General features: G+C 47.1%; 1 protein-coding gene across 1 annotated transcript in view; it reads left to right on the forward strand.

Moving 5' to 3' along the window:
* The first annotated feature begins 608 nt into the window (after nt 1-608).
* The window catches only part of LOC138762276 (desmin-like), a 34,519-nt gene continuing 18,353 nt past the window's right edge, over nt 609-16,774 (forward strand). The window contains exon 1 of the mRNA XM_069935975.1: nt 609-1,220. Within this exon, the coding sequence (XP_069792076.1) occupies nt 694-1,220 (527 nt within the window). The 5' untranslated portion in view covers nt 609-693. The remainder of the gene's footprint in view (nt 1,221-16,774) is intronic.

Raw genomic sequence — 16,774 nt, forward strand, 5'->3', positions numbered from 1 at the left:
TAATCATGTTGAGGAACTTTGGGGGACATCCGATGCGCTCTAGTATTTGCCAAAGCCCTTTCCTGCTCACGGTGTCGAAGGCTTTGGTGAGGTCAACAAAGGTGATGTAGAGTCCTTTGTTTTGTTCTCTGCACTTTTCTTTATTACATTTCATTTCTTTTCATATTACAAGCGCAGAAACAGATCGGAATTCGAAATTGAAAATCCAGATTCGAACCCTTGTGTCTCCAGACCATCATAAGTTAGGGAGAAAATGAACAAATAAATATCTGGATATTGTTGGGTAAAATATGAGAATCTTGGATGGGTTAGTGTGAATTTCAGTGGAAAGGCACGTTGTTACCATGTGCAGGACGACAGTTTTCTGAAGTGCAGGTCACCGTTGTGATGTTGGCAATATTACAGCCTACACCTCCCCCATTCTCCCTCACCCACACCCCTTCTCTCCCCCCCCCAACAGAACAGCGTGACAATGAGCAGGCCATCCGGAAGTGATTATACTGTTGGCTAGGTCCCAGGTTTGAGCATGGCAATGTGATCTGAGGGGCACTAGGACCCAGGAGTGTGTGCATGTCTGCTGAGCTGCATACTTATAGCAGGAGTGCAGCTAGGAAGTCCGCCAGATCCTTGGAACTAGTGAAGCCGGGGTGGAGAGAGGAGGAAAGGTAAGGGAGAACGAAGAGAGGGATCACCATGTCGTTCTCAACCACCACCACGTCAAGCTCCTACAGGAGAGCCTTCGGGGGGAATGTAATGGGGTCCCCGCAGCTCAGCCGGGCTTCTTTCTCCAGTAGTCGCTTCGGTGGGAGTAACCTGTCCTCTCGCCTGCACACCTTGAAGCCCTCTTCCATGGCTGCCTTATCCGGAAGCTACAGGGTGAAAGCGCCCAGCCGTGGCCTCGAGGTGGTGGACTTCAACCTGGCCGACGCTCTGAACCAGGAGTTCATCCAGACACGGACCAACGAGAAGGCGGAGATGCAGCACCTGAACGATCGCTTCGCCAGCTACATCGAGAAGGTCCGCTTCCTGGAGCAGCAGAACAAGGTGCTGGTGGCTGAGCTGAACCGGCTGAAAGGGCAGGAGCCGGGCAAGATCAACGACCTCTTCGAGCAGGAGATGAGGGAACTCCGGCGCCAGATCGACGCCCTGACCAACGAGAAGGTGCGGGTGGTGGTGGAGAGAGACAACCTGGCCGAAGACCTGCAGAAACTCAAGCAGAGGTAGGGAAGTTCCCCCGGGTCTCCGCCCCCTCTCCCCCCCCCCCCCCCCCCACCCCATCGACTCGGTGTGTTCTGGTCACTCCCTAATGGAATCCAAGCGCAGTTCCCGATGCCGCCCTGAGCTGGGGAAGAGAACAAAATCAGGAGTCAGCCATCGAGAGGGGAGAGTGGACAAATTTGGGTTGATTTTCTCTGGGGCATCGGAGCCTAAGGTATAGGTGTTTATAAAATTATATGAGAGCTATTTAATTTTAAAACTGAACATTACAAGAGTAAAACACGAAAGTCTGCAGACAACATGTGTGAGGTAAAAACACAACGCTGGATAAACTCAGCAGGTCAGTGTCCATTATACAGCAAAGATAAAGATTCAGAACCGACGATTCAGGCTTGAACCCTTCATCAAGGTTATATCTTGATGAAGGACTCAAGCCTGAAATGTCGGTTCTGAATCTTTATCTTTGCAATATAAAGTACACTGTGTGACCTGCTTAGTTTCTCTCGCATTCCATTTTTCTCCATAGAACATTCTAGCACAGTACAGGCCCTTCAGCCCATGATGTTGTGCCAACCCATGTAAACCTACTCCACTGCAATCTAACTCTCCCCTCCCTATCCCAAAACCCTTTATTTTTCTTTCACCATGTGCCCGCCTAAGAGTCTTTTAGATGCCCCTAATGTTTCAGCTTCCACCACCATCCCTGGCAACACATTCCAGGCCCCCACCGCTCTTTGTGTGTAAAAAAAAACATACTTCTGACATCTCCCCTAAACTTTCCTCCCCTCACCTTCAACAGATGTCCTCGGGTATTTGCTATTGTCGCCCTGGGATAAACGTGCTAGTCGCTCACCCGATCTACGCCCCTCAGAATCTGGCATACCTCTATTAAGTCGCCTCTATCCAAAGAGAAAAGCCGTCACCTTGTTTTACATGACATGTTCTCCAATCCAGGCAGCACCTCGATAAATCTCCTCTGCACCCTCCCCATAGATTCCACATCCCTCCTGTAATGAGGTGACCAGAACTGAATGCACTGCTCCAGTTTTAATTGAATTTAATTTGACTGATAGAGCACAGCAGAAAGCCCTTCCAGCCCAAGAAACCTGAGCCACCTGATTACACCCAATTTGCCAGGCGACCCCATACATTTTGAAGGATGGAAGGAAACCGGAGTCCCCCGGGGTAAACCCATGCAGACACGGGGAAAATGTAGAAACTCCTTATAGACAATGCTGGATTCGATAATTCAGAATCTTTCACCCACGATAAAAATGTCACACACTAGAATCTCTCAACCTTTTTCTTTCCACTCACATACCACTTTAAGTAATCCCTATACCATCGGTGCTCTGTGATGAGTAGGGGATTGCTTAAGGTGGGATGAGAATGGGAAGGGAAGGTTGAGATTCACTGCTCTAGATCCAATTGTTACTGAAATATTTTGCTCTAGAAAAATGGTCGTTGGCCCATTTCCTTTGGAGCTCTGAAACCGTGCACATAACGAGTCAATGAGGGACGATTAAAACAGTGGCTTTCAACCTTCCCTTCCCACTCACATCCCACCTTAAGCAATCCCTTACTCATCACAGAGCACTGATGGCATAGGGAATACTTAAAGTGAGATGTGAGTGGATAGAAAAAGGTGGAGAACCACTGGAGTGAGGTGCGTTCAAAGTGAGAGGTGGAAAGTTTAAGGGAGATGTGTGGGGCAGGTTTTATACACAGGGAGGGGTGAGAAGAGGCCAGAGGTATTGGTGGAAGCAAGTGCAGCAGTGGCCCTGAGGAGTCCTCCAGACCAGCTATTCTCAACCGAGAGCCACAACAACATTGAACTAAAAGCCTCGTTTTCCTTTCACCTCGCGTAACATACATGCTTTTTGATACTTTTTTTCAGGGGGGGAAGGAGAAAAGCACGGAAGAAACCAACTAACATTCACAGGGAAGGGGTCCCATAAACTTTGAGCAGAGTCCAAAGGGGACCGCAGGCAAAATAATGTTGAGAATGTCTGCTCTAGACAGACACGTGAGTGTGCAGACGATAGAGGGATATGGGTTATGTACCAAGCAGCAGAAATTTAGATTGTAGCATCATGTTCAGTGCAGATATTGTGAGCTGAAAGCCCTTATCTGGCACTCTATTGTCCAACATTTTCTGCTCTATGAACACCAAACCGGCCTTCAAGATTCAATTGGATCTCTAATGTCAATAGAACCCGTTTTCTGCCCAACCTGCCCACGCAGACCAAAGTGTCTCACCCACACGAGTCCCACCTGCCTCCCATGCCCCTCTAAACCTATCCTTTCCGTGTATCTTAACTTAAAATCTTTACTTAAAATCTTTCAATAGTCCCTGCCTTAACTTCCTCCTCTGGCAGCCTGTTCCGCACACCTGCCACCCTCTGTGTAAAACACTCAGGTTCCTGTTAAATCTACCTCTCCCTCACCTTAAACCGATTCCCCTACTCTGGGCAAAAGACTTTCTGCGTTCACCCCGATCTAATCCTCTCGTGATCTTGTCCCCCTCCGTGGGATCTCCCCTCATCCTCCTGTGCTCCAAGGAATAAAGACCCTTCCTGCTCCACCTCTCCCTGTAGCTCAGGCCCCCCAAATCCCAGCAACATCCTCGTCAATCTCCTCTGAACCCTCTCCAGCTCTTCGACGACAACTTCCCTGCAACACGGTGACCAACACTGAACTCAATGCTCCAGCAGGGCCTCTCTGACATCTTATATAACTATTGTCCAGATCCAAGGTCCATTTGGCATGGTTCCAATCCTGACTGCAGCCAGCCGGTGACTTGTTTTGAAAGAGCATGGTAAATGGTTGTTTGGAAGAGGCCACGGTTCTTGTCATTGTCTGGTTTGGATGGTCAGGGTCATGACTCTTCAGATGAGCTTTGTGGTGGGGTCGAGCGATTGTGTTCGAGGGTCAGTGAGTAGAGAGCTAGGGCTGAGGGCAAAATGCCTGGCGGGCAGCGTGAGAGGACAAAATGCATGGGCCCAGTAAAGGGAGGACGAAGCTGTTAAACAGGTGGGGAGGGGGGGGAGGAGAGGGAGGGTGGGAGGGGGAAGGGGTGGGAAGAGGAGGGAGCTGGAGGAGAAAGAACGGGGAAGAGATAGTTAGGGGTGAGAGTGTACAGGGGAGAAAGTGGGAGGGAGAGTGGGGGGAGAGAAGAAGGGAGGAGGGAAGAACTGGGGGAGGAGAGAGCAGGGGAAAGAGAGCAGGGTGGGTTGAGAGGCACTGGGAGGGAGAGACAGCATGGGTAGAGAGCTGGGAAGAGAGGGAGGTAGAGGGGGAGGAGGGAGAGGGGGGAAGGAAGGGGGTAGAGAGCAGGGGAAGAGAGTTGGGGGGGGACAAGATAAAGAGAGGGGGATAATGTACTAAATGGGGTAGCCTGGAGGAAGGAATAGTGGAATCGGGGAACTTGTATGCAACGACAGTTTGAGGGAGCGAGCCTTCAGTGCAGGTTTCCATTTCTCTGAGCCCTGCAGCTAAATCAAAAGTTAAAGTTAAATGTGTTTTCACGAGAACCAAATTTAACCCTTAACAGAGGTGTTTGCTCGGTAATGCAGCCTGTCCCTGATGTCATGGCTTGGAAATTAAGTTTCTCTTTCCACTGGATCCCTGCTCGCTTCTAACATCACATTCTGTCCTTGACATGGTGGTGATTAAATGTCAGGACCCATCGATCAGTCTCTCTCTCTTGAGGGAAGTATCTCTTGGATTTCCGTTGAGTAATTCAGGAGTCCACGAGTGGACCCCAGGCAAATGCCTCTGTGGACTTTCTGCTCTCTGAGAGAAACACCGCTCTTCCTCAAGTTCTGCCTCTCCCCATGTGTTAACTATTTGATGACTTTAACACTTATAACCATATAACCACTTACAGCACAGAACAGGCCAGTTCGGCCCTTCTTGTCCATGCCGTAACAAATTCCCACCCTCCTAGTCCCACTGACCAGCGCCCGGTCCATACCCCTCTAGTCCCCTCCTATCCATGTAACGATCCAGTCTTTCCTTAAATGTAACCAATGATCCCGCCTCGACCACGTCTGCCGGAAGCTCATTCCACATCCCTACCACCCTTTGTGTAAAGAAATTTCCCCTCATGTTCCCCTTCTAATTTTCCCCCTTCAATCTTAAACCATGTCCTCTAGTTTGAATCTCCCCCACTCTTAATTGAAAAAGCCTATCCACATTTACTCTGTCTGTCCCTTTTAAAATCTTAAACACCTCTATCAAATCCCCTCTCAATCTTCTAAGCTCCAGAGAAAAAATCCCTAGTCTGCACAACTTTTCCCTGTAACTCAAACCTTGTTTCCCTGTAACTCAAACCTTGAATCGCCTCCCTCAATCTCTTTGCCCCTCTTCTCTCCTGCCCTTTTTTCCCTGTCTACGGAAGATTCTGTGCTTGCCTCATACACCCCCTCCGCAGCTCAGGGCCCACAGAACTGGGGTGGAAGCAAGCCATCCGTAAGCCATCAGTCCCCCAAGGGACTGCCAAAGAAGAAGGTGGGGCAACAGGATAAGCCATGAGTTAGAACATGGGTGAGCTGGTCTTATTGGAGCAGTGCAGTCAAGGCCCTTCAGCCCACATCATTGTGCCGATCTATGTAAACTACCCCACAACCATTTCATTACACCTCCAGTAGAAATCCTCAACTCTGGGCTGCTCAGGGATGGGGTCGGTTCCATATTTTTGCAATTATCCGGATTCTCCAGCAGTACTTTTAAAATTCAAATTTAAGGAGGAATAGAGAAGAGTTGAATGGGTAAATGTTGATCATTTATTGCCGGGAGTTCTCAGCCTTTTTCTTTCCACTCACATCCCCCTTTAAGTCATCCCTGTGCCATCGGTGCTCTGTGATAAGTAAGGGACTGCTTAAGGTGGGATGTGAGTGGGAAGGGAAGGTCGAGAATCACTGCTCTAGATCCAATTGTTACCGAAATATTTTGCTTGAGAAAAATTGTCATCGGCCCATTTCCTTTGGAGTTCTGAAACCGTCCACATGCGGCACTTATGCACGCACGCACACAAAAGCTCGCTAAGTTTTAAAAGTTTGAGAGACCTGATTCTCGGGCGGTCTGGATTTTAATACATCTATCCAAGTATCTTTTCAATGTAACTCACGAACATCTGTGGACACCGTGGTTCAAGTGTAAAGGCACAAAAACGCTGGAGGAACTCAGCAGGTCTTTATGTAGCAAAGATACAGAACCGACGTTTCGGGCTTGAGCCCTTGATCGAAGTATGAAAGAGTGTTGGCGGACGTCCAAGCCAAAAGATGGAGAAAGGGGGAAAAGGGTGGCAAAGGCAGTAGGTGATAGGTGGAGAAGGGAGGGAGGGGACAGCACCAATGAGTGGGAGGAGGGAGTGCTGGGTGGGTGGAGGGGGAAGGGAGGGAAGAACTGGAAAAACTTTAAAGAGGGGAGGGGAAAGAAAAGGCAGGCTGGTTAGAGGAAAGCAGAGAAGTCAACATTAATGCCGTCTGGCTGGAGGGGGCCCAGCCAGAAAATCAGGTGTTGTTCCACCAATCTGCCGGTGGCCTGGGTGGGATGGTACATAAGGCCGTGGACAGACATGTGAGTGTGGGAGTGTGTCTCAGAACTGAAATGGTTGGATACTGGGAGGGAATGTTGTAATGGAGGGAGCGGAGGTGCTGAGCGAAACAATATCCCAATCTGTGACCCCTTCCTCCAATGTAGAGAAGGACACAAAGGGAGCACCGGTCTGTGGTTTGGGAGCAGGAAGGATGTGGAGGCTTTGGAAATGCTACAGAAGGTTGTTGCCTGGATTCGAGGGTTTGAGCTATGGGGAGAGATTGGACAAACTTGGGCAGTTTCCTCTGGAACATTGGAGGCTGAGGAGAGACCTGATAGAACAGTGTTTTTTCCCCACTCACAAACCACCTTATGTAATCCCTTACTAAACACAGAGCTCTCTCTCTCTCTCTCTCTCTCTCTCTCTCTCTCTCTCTCTCCCCCCCACTCTTTCTCCCCCTCTCTCTCCCCCTCCCCCTCTCTCTCTCTCCACCCTGTCTCTCTCCCTCTCTCTCTCTCTCCCCCTCTCTCTCCCATTCTCTACTCCCCACTCTCCCTTTCCCCTCTCTCCCCCACAATCTCCCCCCACTCTCTCCATTCCCCCATTCTCTCCCTGTTTCTATCCCCTCTCTATTCCCCCACTCTCTCCTTCTCTCTCTCCCCTGCTATCCTCCCTTTCTCCCCCTCCCTCCCTCCTCCCTCTCCTGCTTTATCCCATTGCTCTCTCTCACCCCACTCTCTCTTCCCTCACTCCCCCCACTATCTCTCCCCTGTTCTTTCTCTCCTCCACACTCTCTCCCCCTGATCCTCCACCATTACAATCATGGCTGATGTATTTTTCCTCACAACCCCATTGTCTTGCCTTCTCCCTGTGACCTTTGATATCCTTGACTCATCAAGATCCTTTAACTGCTTCAGATCTACCTGATGACTAAGTTCCACAGATTCATCTGAAGACATTTCTCTGTATCTCTGCTCTAAAGGGATGTCCTGTTATTCTGAGGCTGTGCCCTCTGGTCCGAGACTCTCCCACGACTGGAAACACTCCATTCCACTCTCTCCAAGCCTTTAAACATCTCACTGACGTGGTGTGGTTTCCGGTCAAGCCAAGACTCACAAGAGTCTACAATTTAGCAATGGGAGGAAGCCTCTTAGTCTATCAAGCCATTCGATAAGATTCAGGCCCTAACCTCAACTCAGCAATCTTTGACACAGGCTAACCTTCACCCCAATGCTCATCAAGACCCTATTTCCCTCCCCTTGAGAAAGAGATTGGGCTTGCAATTGCATCTCATCCCAATGGGACTGAATCCCTTCCAAACCTTCAATACCCCTCCCATTCTGTGCCTAACCAAAAATGTCTTAAACGTTAAAATTTAGCCCACATTAACCACTTCAGCTGGCAACTCGTTGCACATTCTCACCACTTTCCCCAAATTTCCCTCTAAACCTTTCATCCTTAACCCATGTCCTCTAGTTCCTGTCTCATCCAACCTCTGTGGGAAGAGCCTTCCTGCATTTACTCTGTCTATCCCCTTCATAATTTTAAACACCGCCATCAAATCTCTCTCTCCCCCGCCCCCCCCACCCCATTCTCTGACACAACAGAGAATAAATTCCTCACATGTTTAACCTGTACCTCAGTTTCTCAAGCCCCGGCAACATCCTAGTCGATCTTCTCGACCTTATTGATACCCACCACTGTAAATTCCTCACATGTTTAACCTGTACCTCAGTTTCTCAAGCCCCGGCAACATCCTAGTCGATCTTCTCGACCTTATTGATACCCACCACTGTAAATTCCTCACATGTTTAACCTGTACCTCAGTTTCTCAAGCCCCGGCAACATCCTAGTCGATCTTCTCGACCTTATTGATACCCACCACTGTAAATTCCTCACATGTTTAACCTGTACCTCAGTTTCTCAAGCCCCGGCAACATCCTAGTCGATCTTCTCGACCTTATTGATACCCACCACTGTAAATTCCTCACATGTTTAACCTGTACCTCAGTTTCTCAAGCCCCGGCAACATCCTAGTCGATCTTCTCGACCTTATTGATACCCACCACTGTAAATTCCTCACATGTTTAACCTGTACCTCAGTTTCTCAAGCCCCGGCAACATCCTAGTCGATCTTCTCGACCTTATTGATACCCACCACTGTAAATTCTGGAGCATCATAAGAAATGGTGTTATTTTGAGCAAACAAGGAGAAGTGAGAGGGACAGAGCATCTGGCTAGAATCACCCTCTTAGATCTGACTGTAATTGTAACTCTGCATTTCCCTTCATCTATGGCAACCTTTTGTGGAACATAGAAGCCCCAGTAGAGGCCCTCCAGCCCACAGGATTTTGCCCACCGATGTAAACCGACCCCACAGCAATCTAACCCTTCCCTCCCTCACACCCGTAACCCTCTATTTTTCTTACATCCAAGAGTCTTTTAAAATATCCCAATTGTACCAGCCTCCACCATCACCCCCAGCAAGGCATTCCAGACACCTGCTGCTCTCTGTGTAAAAACCGTACCTGTGATATCTCCTCTGAACTTTCCTCCCCTCACCTTAAACAGGTGTCCTCTGGTATTTCCTACTGTTGCCCCAGGAAAAAAGATCCTCTCTGTCCACCCGATCTAAGCCCCTCATAATCTTAAACACCTCTATTAACTCCAAAGTGAAGAGCTCTGTCAACCATATGTCATATGCTACTCCTCGCATACCCAGGATCTGTCCATCAAAATATTCCTACTCTGCTCTCAATGACCTTTCGAGGGTGAGACTCTCAAACGTACACCATCCTCTGAGAGAAAATTATCTTAAAATTCTCATCCTTGTTCCCAGATCCTACTGTGGATCTATAACCTCCACTTGCAAACCTACAATCCTCAGCCCTCTTCTAATCCTGGCCTCAGGCTTGATCATCCAGTCGCAGAGCAAGGAAATAGGCTGTTTGGCCCACTTGTCCTTGATGACCAAACTAATCCCTTGTGTCTGTCTTTCCCCCATTTCAGTATTAATGGTTAAACCCTTTCAGGGCAAGACCTACAGCACCTTCCATCTATAGAGGAGCTTTGACAAAGTGAAAATGAACCAAGGCATTACATGTCTTTTTAGACATACAGCATGGTAACAGGCCATTTTGGCCCACGAACCTGTGCCACCCAATTTACACCCAATTAACCTCTACACCCTGGTACATTTTGACTGGTGGGATGAATCCGGAGCCCACCTCTTTCGTTCAGGTCACCAGAGAATGCCTTTTTGATTTTCTTATTCCAAGTGAAAAATTAGACAGCCAGTCCTCTCCTCTTGCATGAACTACAAGGGCTTTGACCAGGCCAAAATGGGGTTTCTTGCCAGCTTGTCCTGTTCCAGTCCCAGCTGCTCTTGCTGGCTGTAACGCTGTACAAGTGATCTCTGTGTGTGTGTGTGTGTGTCTCTCTCTCTCTCACAGAGAGAAAAGCCTGTTTGACTCTCTCTGCTTGCAAAACCACATGATCCTCTTACAACAGCAAGCTCTCCTTCTAGTTAGCAGCAGCTCCAACATGCTCTTTCATCTGTTGCCTTTGGTAAACAACAATCCATTAGTGAAGTCTCCTGAGCACTCTTCAAAGCTCTTGCAAAAGCTGTGAGAAGCAAACATGTCTAGCATTAGCAGAGCTCCAGTATTTCAAATAAGATCTGTTTTAAAGTGTTTGTATGTGACCTACTCTAAAAAACCTTTCTCAATTTATCTCCCAAAAAACATATCTATATACTCTGTCATAATCTGTCATAGAGATTTATTGAGCCTGTTGTAATCAGTTATGATTCATATTAGAGCTCAATCAAAGTGTGGGCTTCAAGGAAAATGTTTAATGAGAGAGAAAGAGAGAGAGAGAGAGAGAGAGAGAGAGAGAAGGAAAGGGTTTAAAACAATAGGGTATATGAGACAAGGAGTGAGGGAATCCTTGTTGTGGAGGGAAGTAGAGGAGGAGGGAGAGAATGGAGAGGGATGACAACAATTGGAGGAACATGTAATAGTAAAGGTATTAGGGAGAGCGAGCAAGAGAGAGAGAGAAAGAGAGAGGTTCAGGGAGGGGAAGACAGAGTGAAGGACTTGAGACATGACTGCCAGCCGCAGAGGGACTGTACAAGGTGAGACCCCATTTGGAGTATTGTGCACAGTTCAAGGAACAGAAATTATTCATCAGATTGTTTCTGGGATGAAGAGCTTGAGTTACAAGGTGAGACTGGATGGTCTAGGACTGAAACATAGGAGGTGGAGGGGTGACCTTATAGAGGTTTATAAAATCATGTGGGGAAGGGATAAGGTCCAGGGTAAGAGAATGTCTGAAGAGGGCGTGGAAAATCATCGAGGACCCCTTCCACCCTGCACTCAGCATCTTTCAGCTGCTTCCGTCAGGGAAGAGATCCAGGAGGATCAGAGCCTGCCCCACCAGGCTGAAGAACAGCTTCTTCCCATGGGCAGTGAGAATGCTGAACGACCAAAGGAACTGCTCACACTGACCACCCGAGACCTTCATATGTACAAAGCAATATTTATTTATTTATTTGTTTAGATGAAATACTTGACCTGCATATGTATTTTTTGTTTGTCTGTGTGTTATGTCCAGTTGTGTGTCTGCATATTTTGCACCGAGGACCAGAGAACGCTGTTTCATTGGGGTGTACTTGTACAATCAGATGACAGTAAATTTGATGACCTGAAACTAGGGGGTATCAATTTAAGGGCCAAGATTTCAAAGAGATCACTTTTCCTCATAGAGGGTGACGGGTGTGTGGAGTGAGCTGCCAGAGGAAGTGAGGGAGGTGGGAACAATGACAGAGTTTAAAGGATATTTAGACAAGGTATGTGGACAGGGTTCAAAAACAGAACTTGCTGTCATGAACATGTGTCACAAAATTCGTTGTTTGGCGGTAGCATTACAGGTACAAAAATTGCCAAGAAATAAATTCCATAGAATGTTACTGAACAGAAAAACAGATCATTCCACCCTTCCAGTCTGTGGCGACCAATAAAACTAGCTAGTCCAACCGACCTGCTCTCATTCCATAACCCTCCAGACCCCTCCTATCCATGTATTGATCCAATTTATTTTTAAAACTCAAGACTGAATCTGCATTCTCTACATCAGTTGGCAGCTCATTCCTCACTCCCACCGCTCTCTAATTAAACTTTCCCCTAATGTTCCCCTTATACCTCTCCCCATTCAGCCTAAAGTTATGACCTCTCAATTATCTGCCCCAATCTAAATGGAAACATCCTACTCATATCTACTGTCTATACCCCTCATAATCTTATAAACCTCGATAAAGTCTCCCCTCCTCCTTCTTCGTTCCAAGGAGTACAATCCTAACCTATTTAATCTTTCCCAGTAACTCAACTCCTGAAGACCTGGCAACATCTTAGTAAATCTTCTCTGCTCTCTTTCAATCTTATTGACATCTTTCCTGCTGCTGGGTAACCAGAACTGCCCACAATATTCTAAGTATGGCCTCACCAATGAGTTCAACATAACATCCCAACTTCTATACTCAATACTTTGATTTATAAAGGCTAAGATGCCAAATGTTTTCTTTACAACCCTGTCCACATGTGATGCCACCTTTAGGAAATAATGTACCTGTATTTCCAGATCTCTTTGCTCCTCCACACTCCTCAATGCCCTACCATTTACCGTGTATGTCCTACCCTGATTCACTCTTCAAAGTGCTACACCTCACACTTATCTGCATTAAATTCCATCAGCCATTTACTGACCCAATTTCCCAGCTGCTCCAGATCCCTCTGCAAGCTTTGGAAATCTTCCTCACAGTCCACGATGCCTCCTATCTTTGTGTCTTCAGCAAGCTTGCTGATCTAATTCACCACGTCATCATCTAGGTCATTTATATAGATAACAAACAATAATGGTCCCAGCACAGATCCCTGAGGCACTCCACTCAACACAGACCTCCAGTCTGAGAAGCAACCATCCACCACCACTCTCTGTTTTCTTCCACCAAGCCAATTTCAAATCCAGTTTGCAACTTCTCTATGTCCTAACCTTCTGAACCAACCTCTCATGTGGAACCTTGTCGAAGGCCTCACTAAAGTCCATATCAACAACATCCACTGCCTTTCCCTCATCAACCTTCTTGGTAACTTCCTGAAAAATCTTTACGTTTTGTTAAACATGACCTACCACACATAAATCCATGCTGACTGTCCTTAATCAGCTGATGATGGTCCAAATATCTACATATTCTATCTCTCAGAAATCCTTCAAATAATTTAAACACTACTGACGTCAGGCTCACTGGCCTATAATTGCCTGGTTTACTCTTGGAGCCTTTCTTAAACAGTGGGACAACATGAGGCACCCTCCAATCCTCCGGCATCTCCCCTGTGACCAAGGACATTTTGAATATATCCGCCAGGGCCCTTGCAATTTCAGCATTTGTCTCCCTCAACGTGTGGGGAATATCATGTCCGATCCAGGGGATTTGTCTACCTTTATTTGTTGCAAAGAAGCAAGAACCTCCTTCTCCTTCAACACTTCTAGTTGTTTCCCTTCCATCCTTATTCACAATGCCAGTTTCCTGCATAAATACTAATGAAAAAAAATTATTTAAAATCTCCCCCATTTTGCGAGGCTCCACACAGAGTTGACCACTTTGATTTTCTAGGGGTCCAATTATGTCCCTTAATCTTTCTTTGGTTTGGCTTCGCGGACGAAGATTTATGGAGGGGGTAAATGTCCACGTCAGCTGCAGGTTCATTTGTGGCTGACAAGTCCGATGCGGGACAGGCAGACACGGTTGCAGAGGTTGCAGGGGAAAATTGGTTGGTTGGGGTTCCTTTAATATCCCTTAACTTTTAATATACTTGTAGAAACCCTTTTCCCTTCCTACTTTCTTTCTTAAACATTCTCTTACATTTTCTATTCTCTCCAAGTAGCTCATTTGCTCCCTGTTGTCTATACTGCATATATAACCCCCTCCTCTTAACCAGCTCTCCAATCTCCCTTGAAAACCAAGGTTCCCCATGTCTGTTAACTTTGCCCTTATTCCTGGTAGGAACATGCAATCTCTGCTCTCTCAAAATTTCACCCTTGCAGGCCTTCCCCCTGCTGGATGCACATCCTTGTCAGAAAATAACATTTCAATCGGCTCTTCCGAGATCCTTTCTCATTTCCTCAAAAGTGACCTTTCTCCAATTCAGAACCTCAACTCGAGGACCAGACCTATCCTTCTCCATAATTAACTTGAAACTAATGACATTATGGTCACTGGACCTAAAATGCTCACCTTCACAGACCTCTGCCACCTGACCTGCCTGGTTCCCTAAAAGAAGATCAAGTATTGTATCTCCTCTTGTCGGGATCTCAACATATTGATGTAGAAAACTCTACCCCAGTGGTTCTCAACTTTTCTCTTTCCACTCACATCCCACTTTAAGTAATCCCTATACCATCAGTGCTCTGTGATCAGTAAGGGATTGCTTAAGGTGGGATGTGAGTGGGAAGGAAAGGTCGAAAATCTCTGCTTTAGACCCAATTGTGACTGAAATATTTGGCTTGAGAAAAATTGTCGTTGGCCCATTTCCTTTGGAGTTCAGAAACCGTGCACATGACGAGTCAGTGAGGGACGATTAAAACAGTGGTTTTCAAACATTTTCTTTCCACCCACATCCCACCTTAAGCAATCCCTTACTCATCACGGAGTATAGGGATGACTTAAAGTGGGATGTGAGTGGAAAGAAAAAGGTTGAGAACCACTGCTCTACACTGTTCCTGATGCAGTAGGATAGAATTGTGTGCCATGGAGTCGGCTGCAAGATCGCCCGTGTCTGGAGCAAGCTCTCAGGCCAGCCCTTGTTACCATATTTCAGCACAATGAAGCAGTAACGGGGACCAGCGAGCCAAGAGACAACAGAGGAAGAATTTCATTTGTGCACTGGCCTTCCACCTCCTCCTGTGACACTTGTCCTGGACAGGAGTGGTCAGGTTATTTCAGATGATCCATTTGAAGCTTCTGGGTCTGAGCTGTTTACCATATATAGGAAACAAGAGAGGGAGGAGAAGTGTGTCGAGCAACACAGGCTCGGAAAGTAAAACAACTCTGAGTCAAAACTTGCTCCAAGTGCAGAGACATTTCAGAGGTCATCCAGGAAAGTCACAGATGTGGGGTTTGAGGATTTGCCAATTCATAATTTACAGGCAACAGAAGTGAGGAACATCCATCATCATCAGTCCTTGACCAAGCCCACCTCCAGCAGGCCATGAATAAACTCGACCTCTCAGGCACTGTCTCGGGATCGAGGGTAACTTGTTTCCATTTTGGTTCTGTGGAATGCTGACGTGACTGGTGAACTTTCACGTAAATACCGCCAGGTAATGGGGAAGAGCGTAGAGTTGCAGGGAAAATTAGCACCCAGCAAGGGCAGCACGTGGTGGGGTTCATTCAGGAACCTGATGGCTGCGGGGAAGCTGCGTTTAAGCCTGTCGCTGCATGCTTTCACACTTGAGCCTTCTCTCCCGATGGGAGGAGGGAGAAAAGAAATGTTGGCTGCCTTTCCTAAGAAATGGAGTCATTGGGGGGAGGGGGTAGTTCTGCATTGCATTCATTGCCTTCTGTAGCTTCTTTTGACCTCGAGTAGAGCAGCTCCCGTCCCACGCTGTGATGCCCCCAGCAAGTCTGCTGAGGAAGAATTTATTTTCTGAAAATTCTCTTTCTCGAGACTTATAGATGCTGCGCCATTCTAGATCAAGTTCAAGTTTATTATCATCTGAGTGCACAAGAACAACCTCGTGGCAAAAACACACAGACACACAACCAGATCTAGCACACAATACATAGGAACAGTACGTTCAGTAAAACCCATGGTATCTGGAACCTATGGGAGTAGATGCTGGAGAAATGAATATTCTGGTTGCTTGATATTGCGTATTGGGTGATTGGACAACTCCTTTGGGCGAGGCGCTCCAATTTTAAACCTGTATTTTTTACCTATTTTTCGCAAATTTTTTTGCCAGTTGCTTGAGGCTGCTGGTTACATGAACATTACATGAATTACATTGTGGGGGGGGGGCGGGGTTTACTCTATACACAAATATTAAAATAAATAAATCAATATTATTCTTAATAAACAGTGGAGTCACGGAGGGTTGTATGAGCAGTTCCTTTGGTCGTTTAGTGTCCTCACTCCCCGTGGGAAGAAGCTGTTCCTCAGCCTGGTGGGGCTGGCTCTGGTCCTCCTGTGTCTCTTCCCCGACGGGAGCAGCTGAAAGATGCCGTGTGCGGGGTGGAAGGGGTCCTCCATGATTTTGCATGCCCTCTTCATGCAATGATTCTGGTAGATCACGTTGAGGAATTGGTCAAGAGCTATGGCAGTCAGGTGGCAGAGTGGAGGTCTGACTGACTGGTGAGACCTACTTATCTTGCCTCCTAAGACTTACTTTCCAATCCATCATCCCTTCTCTTCCTGGAGAGTTGAATTGTTTAGAGATGCAATAAAAGCATTGTTTTGCATGGTATCCAAGCAAGTCAACTCATACAGCCGATAAATAAATAACCTGAAGTGTAGGGAGTAGTCGCGTCAATAGTGCAGGGATCTGAGAAAGTACGGTTATAAATAGAGCTAAAGGTATTACCCTATGTTGATTCATTCAAGCATCTAATAACAGCAGGAAAGAATGGTCCTTGAATCCAAAGGTCTTTGTTTTTCATCTAATGTATCTTCTACCCATTTGAAGATGGGGATTTGGGGGGTGGGGGGTGGGGGGGAGAGAGAGAGAAGAGAGTGCGATGTGGGTGGGATGTTGATAGCTTTCTCGAGACACCAGGAGACATAGACGGACCTTTGGCGTTCACCTGGGAGGGGCCTCATGGAACCCATAGAACATTACAGCACTGAAACAGCCCCTTTTGGCCCTTTAGTCTGTGCTGAGCCATTTGTTTTTCTGCCTCACCCCACTGACCTGCACCCAGTCTATCTTATTGTTCCTGTAGTTAGGTGATCAAAACTGCAC

The sequence above is a fragment of the Narcine bancroftii genome, chromosome 4, assembly GCF_036971445.1.
Source record: "Narcine bancroftii isolate sNarBan1 chromosome 4, sNarBan1.hap1, whole genome shotgun sequence".
NCBI classification, from domain to species: Eukaryota; Metazoa; Chordata; class Chondrichthyes; order Torpediniformes; family Narcinidae; genus Narcine; species Narcine bancroftii.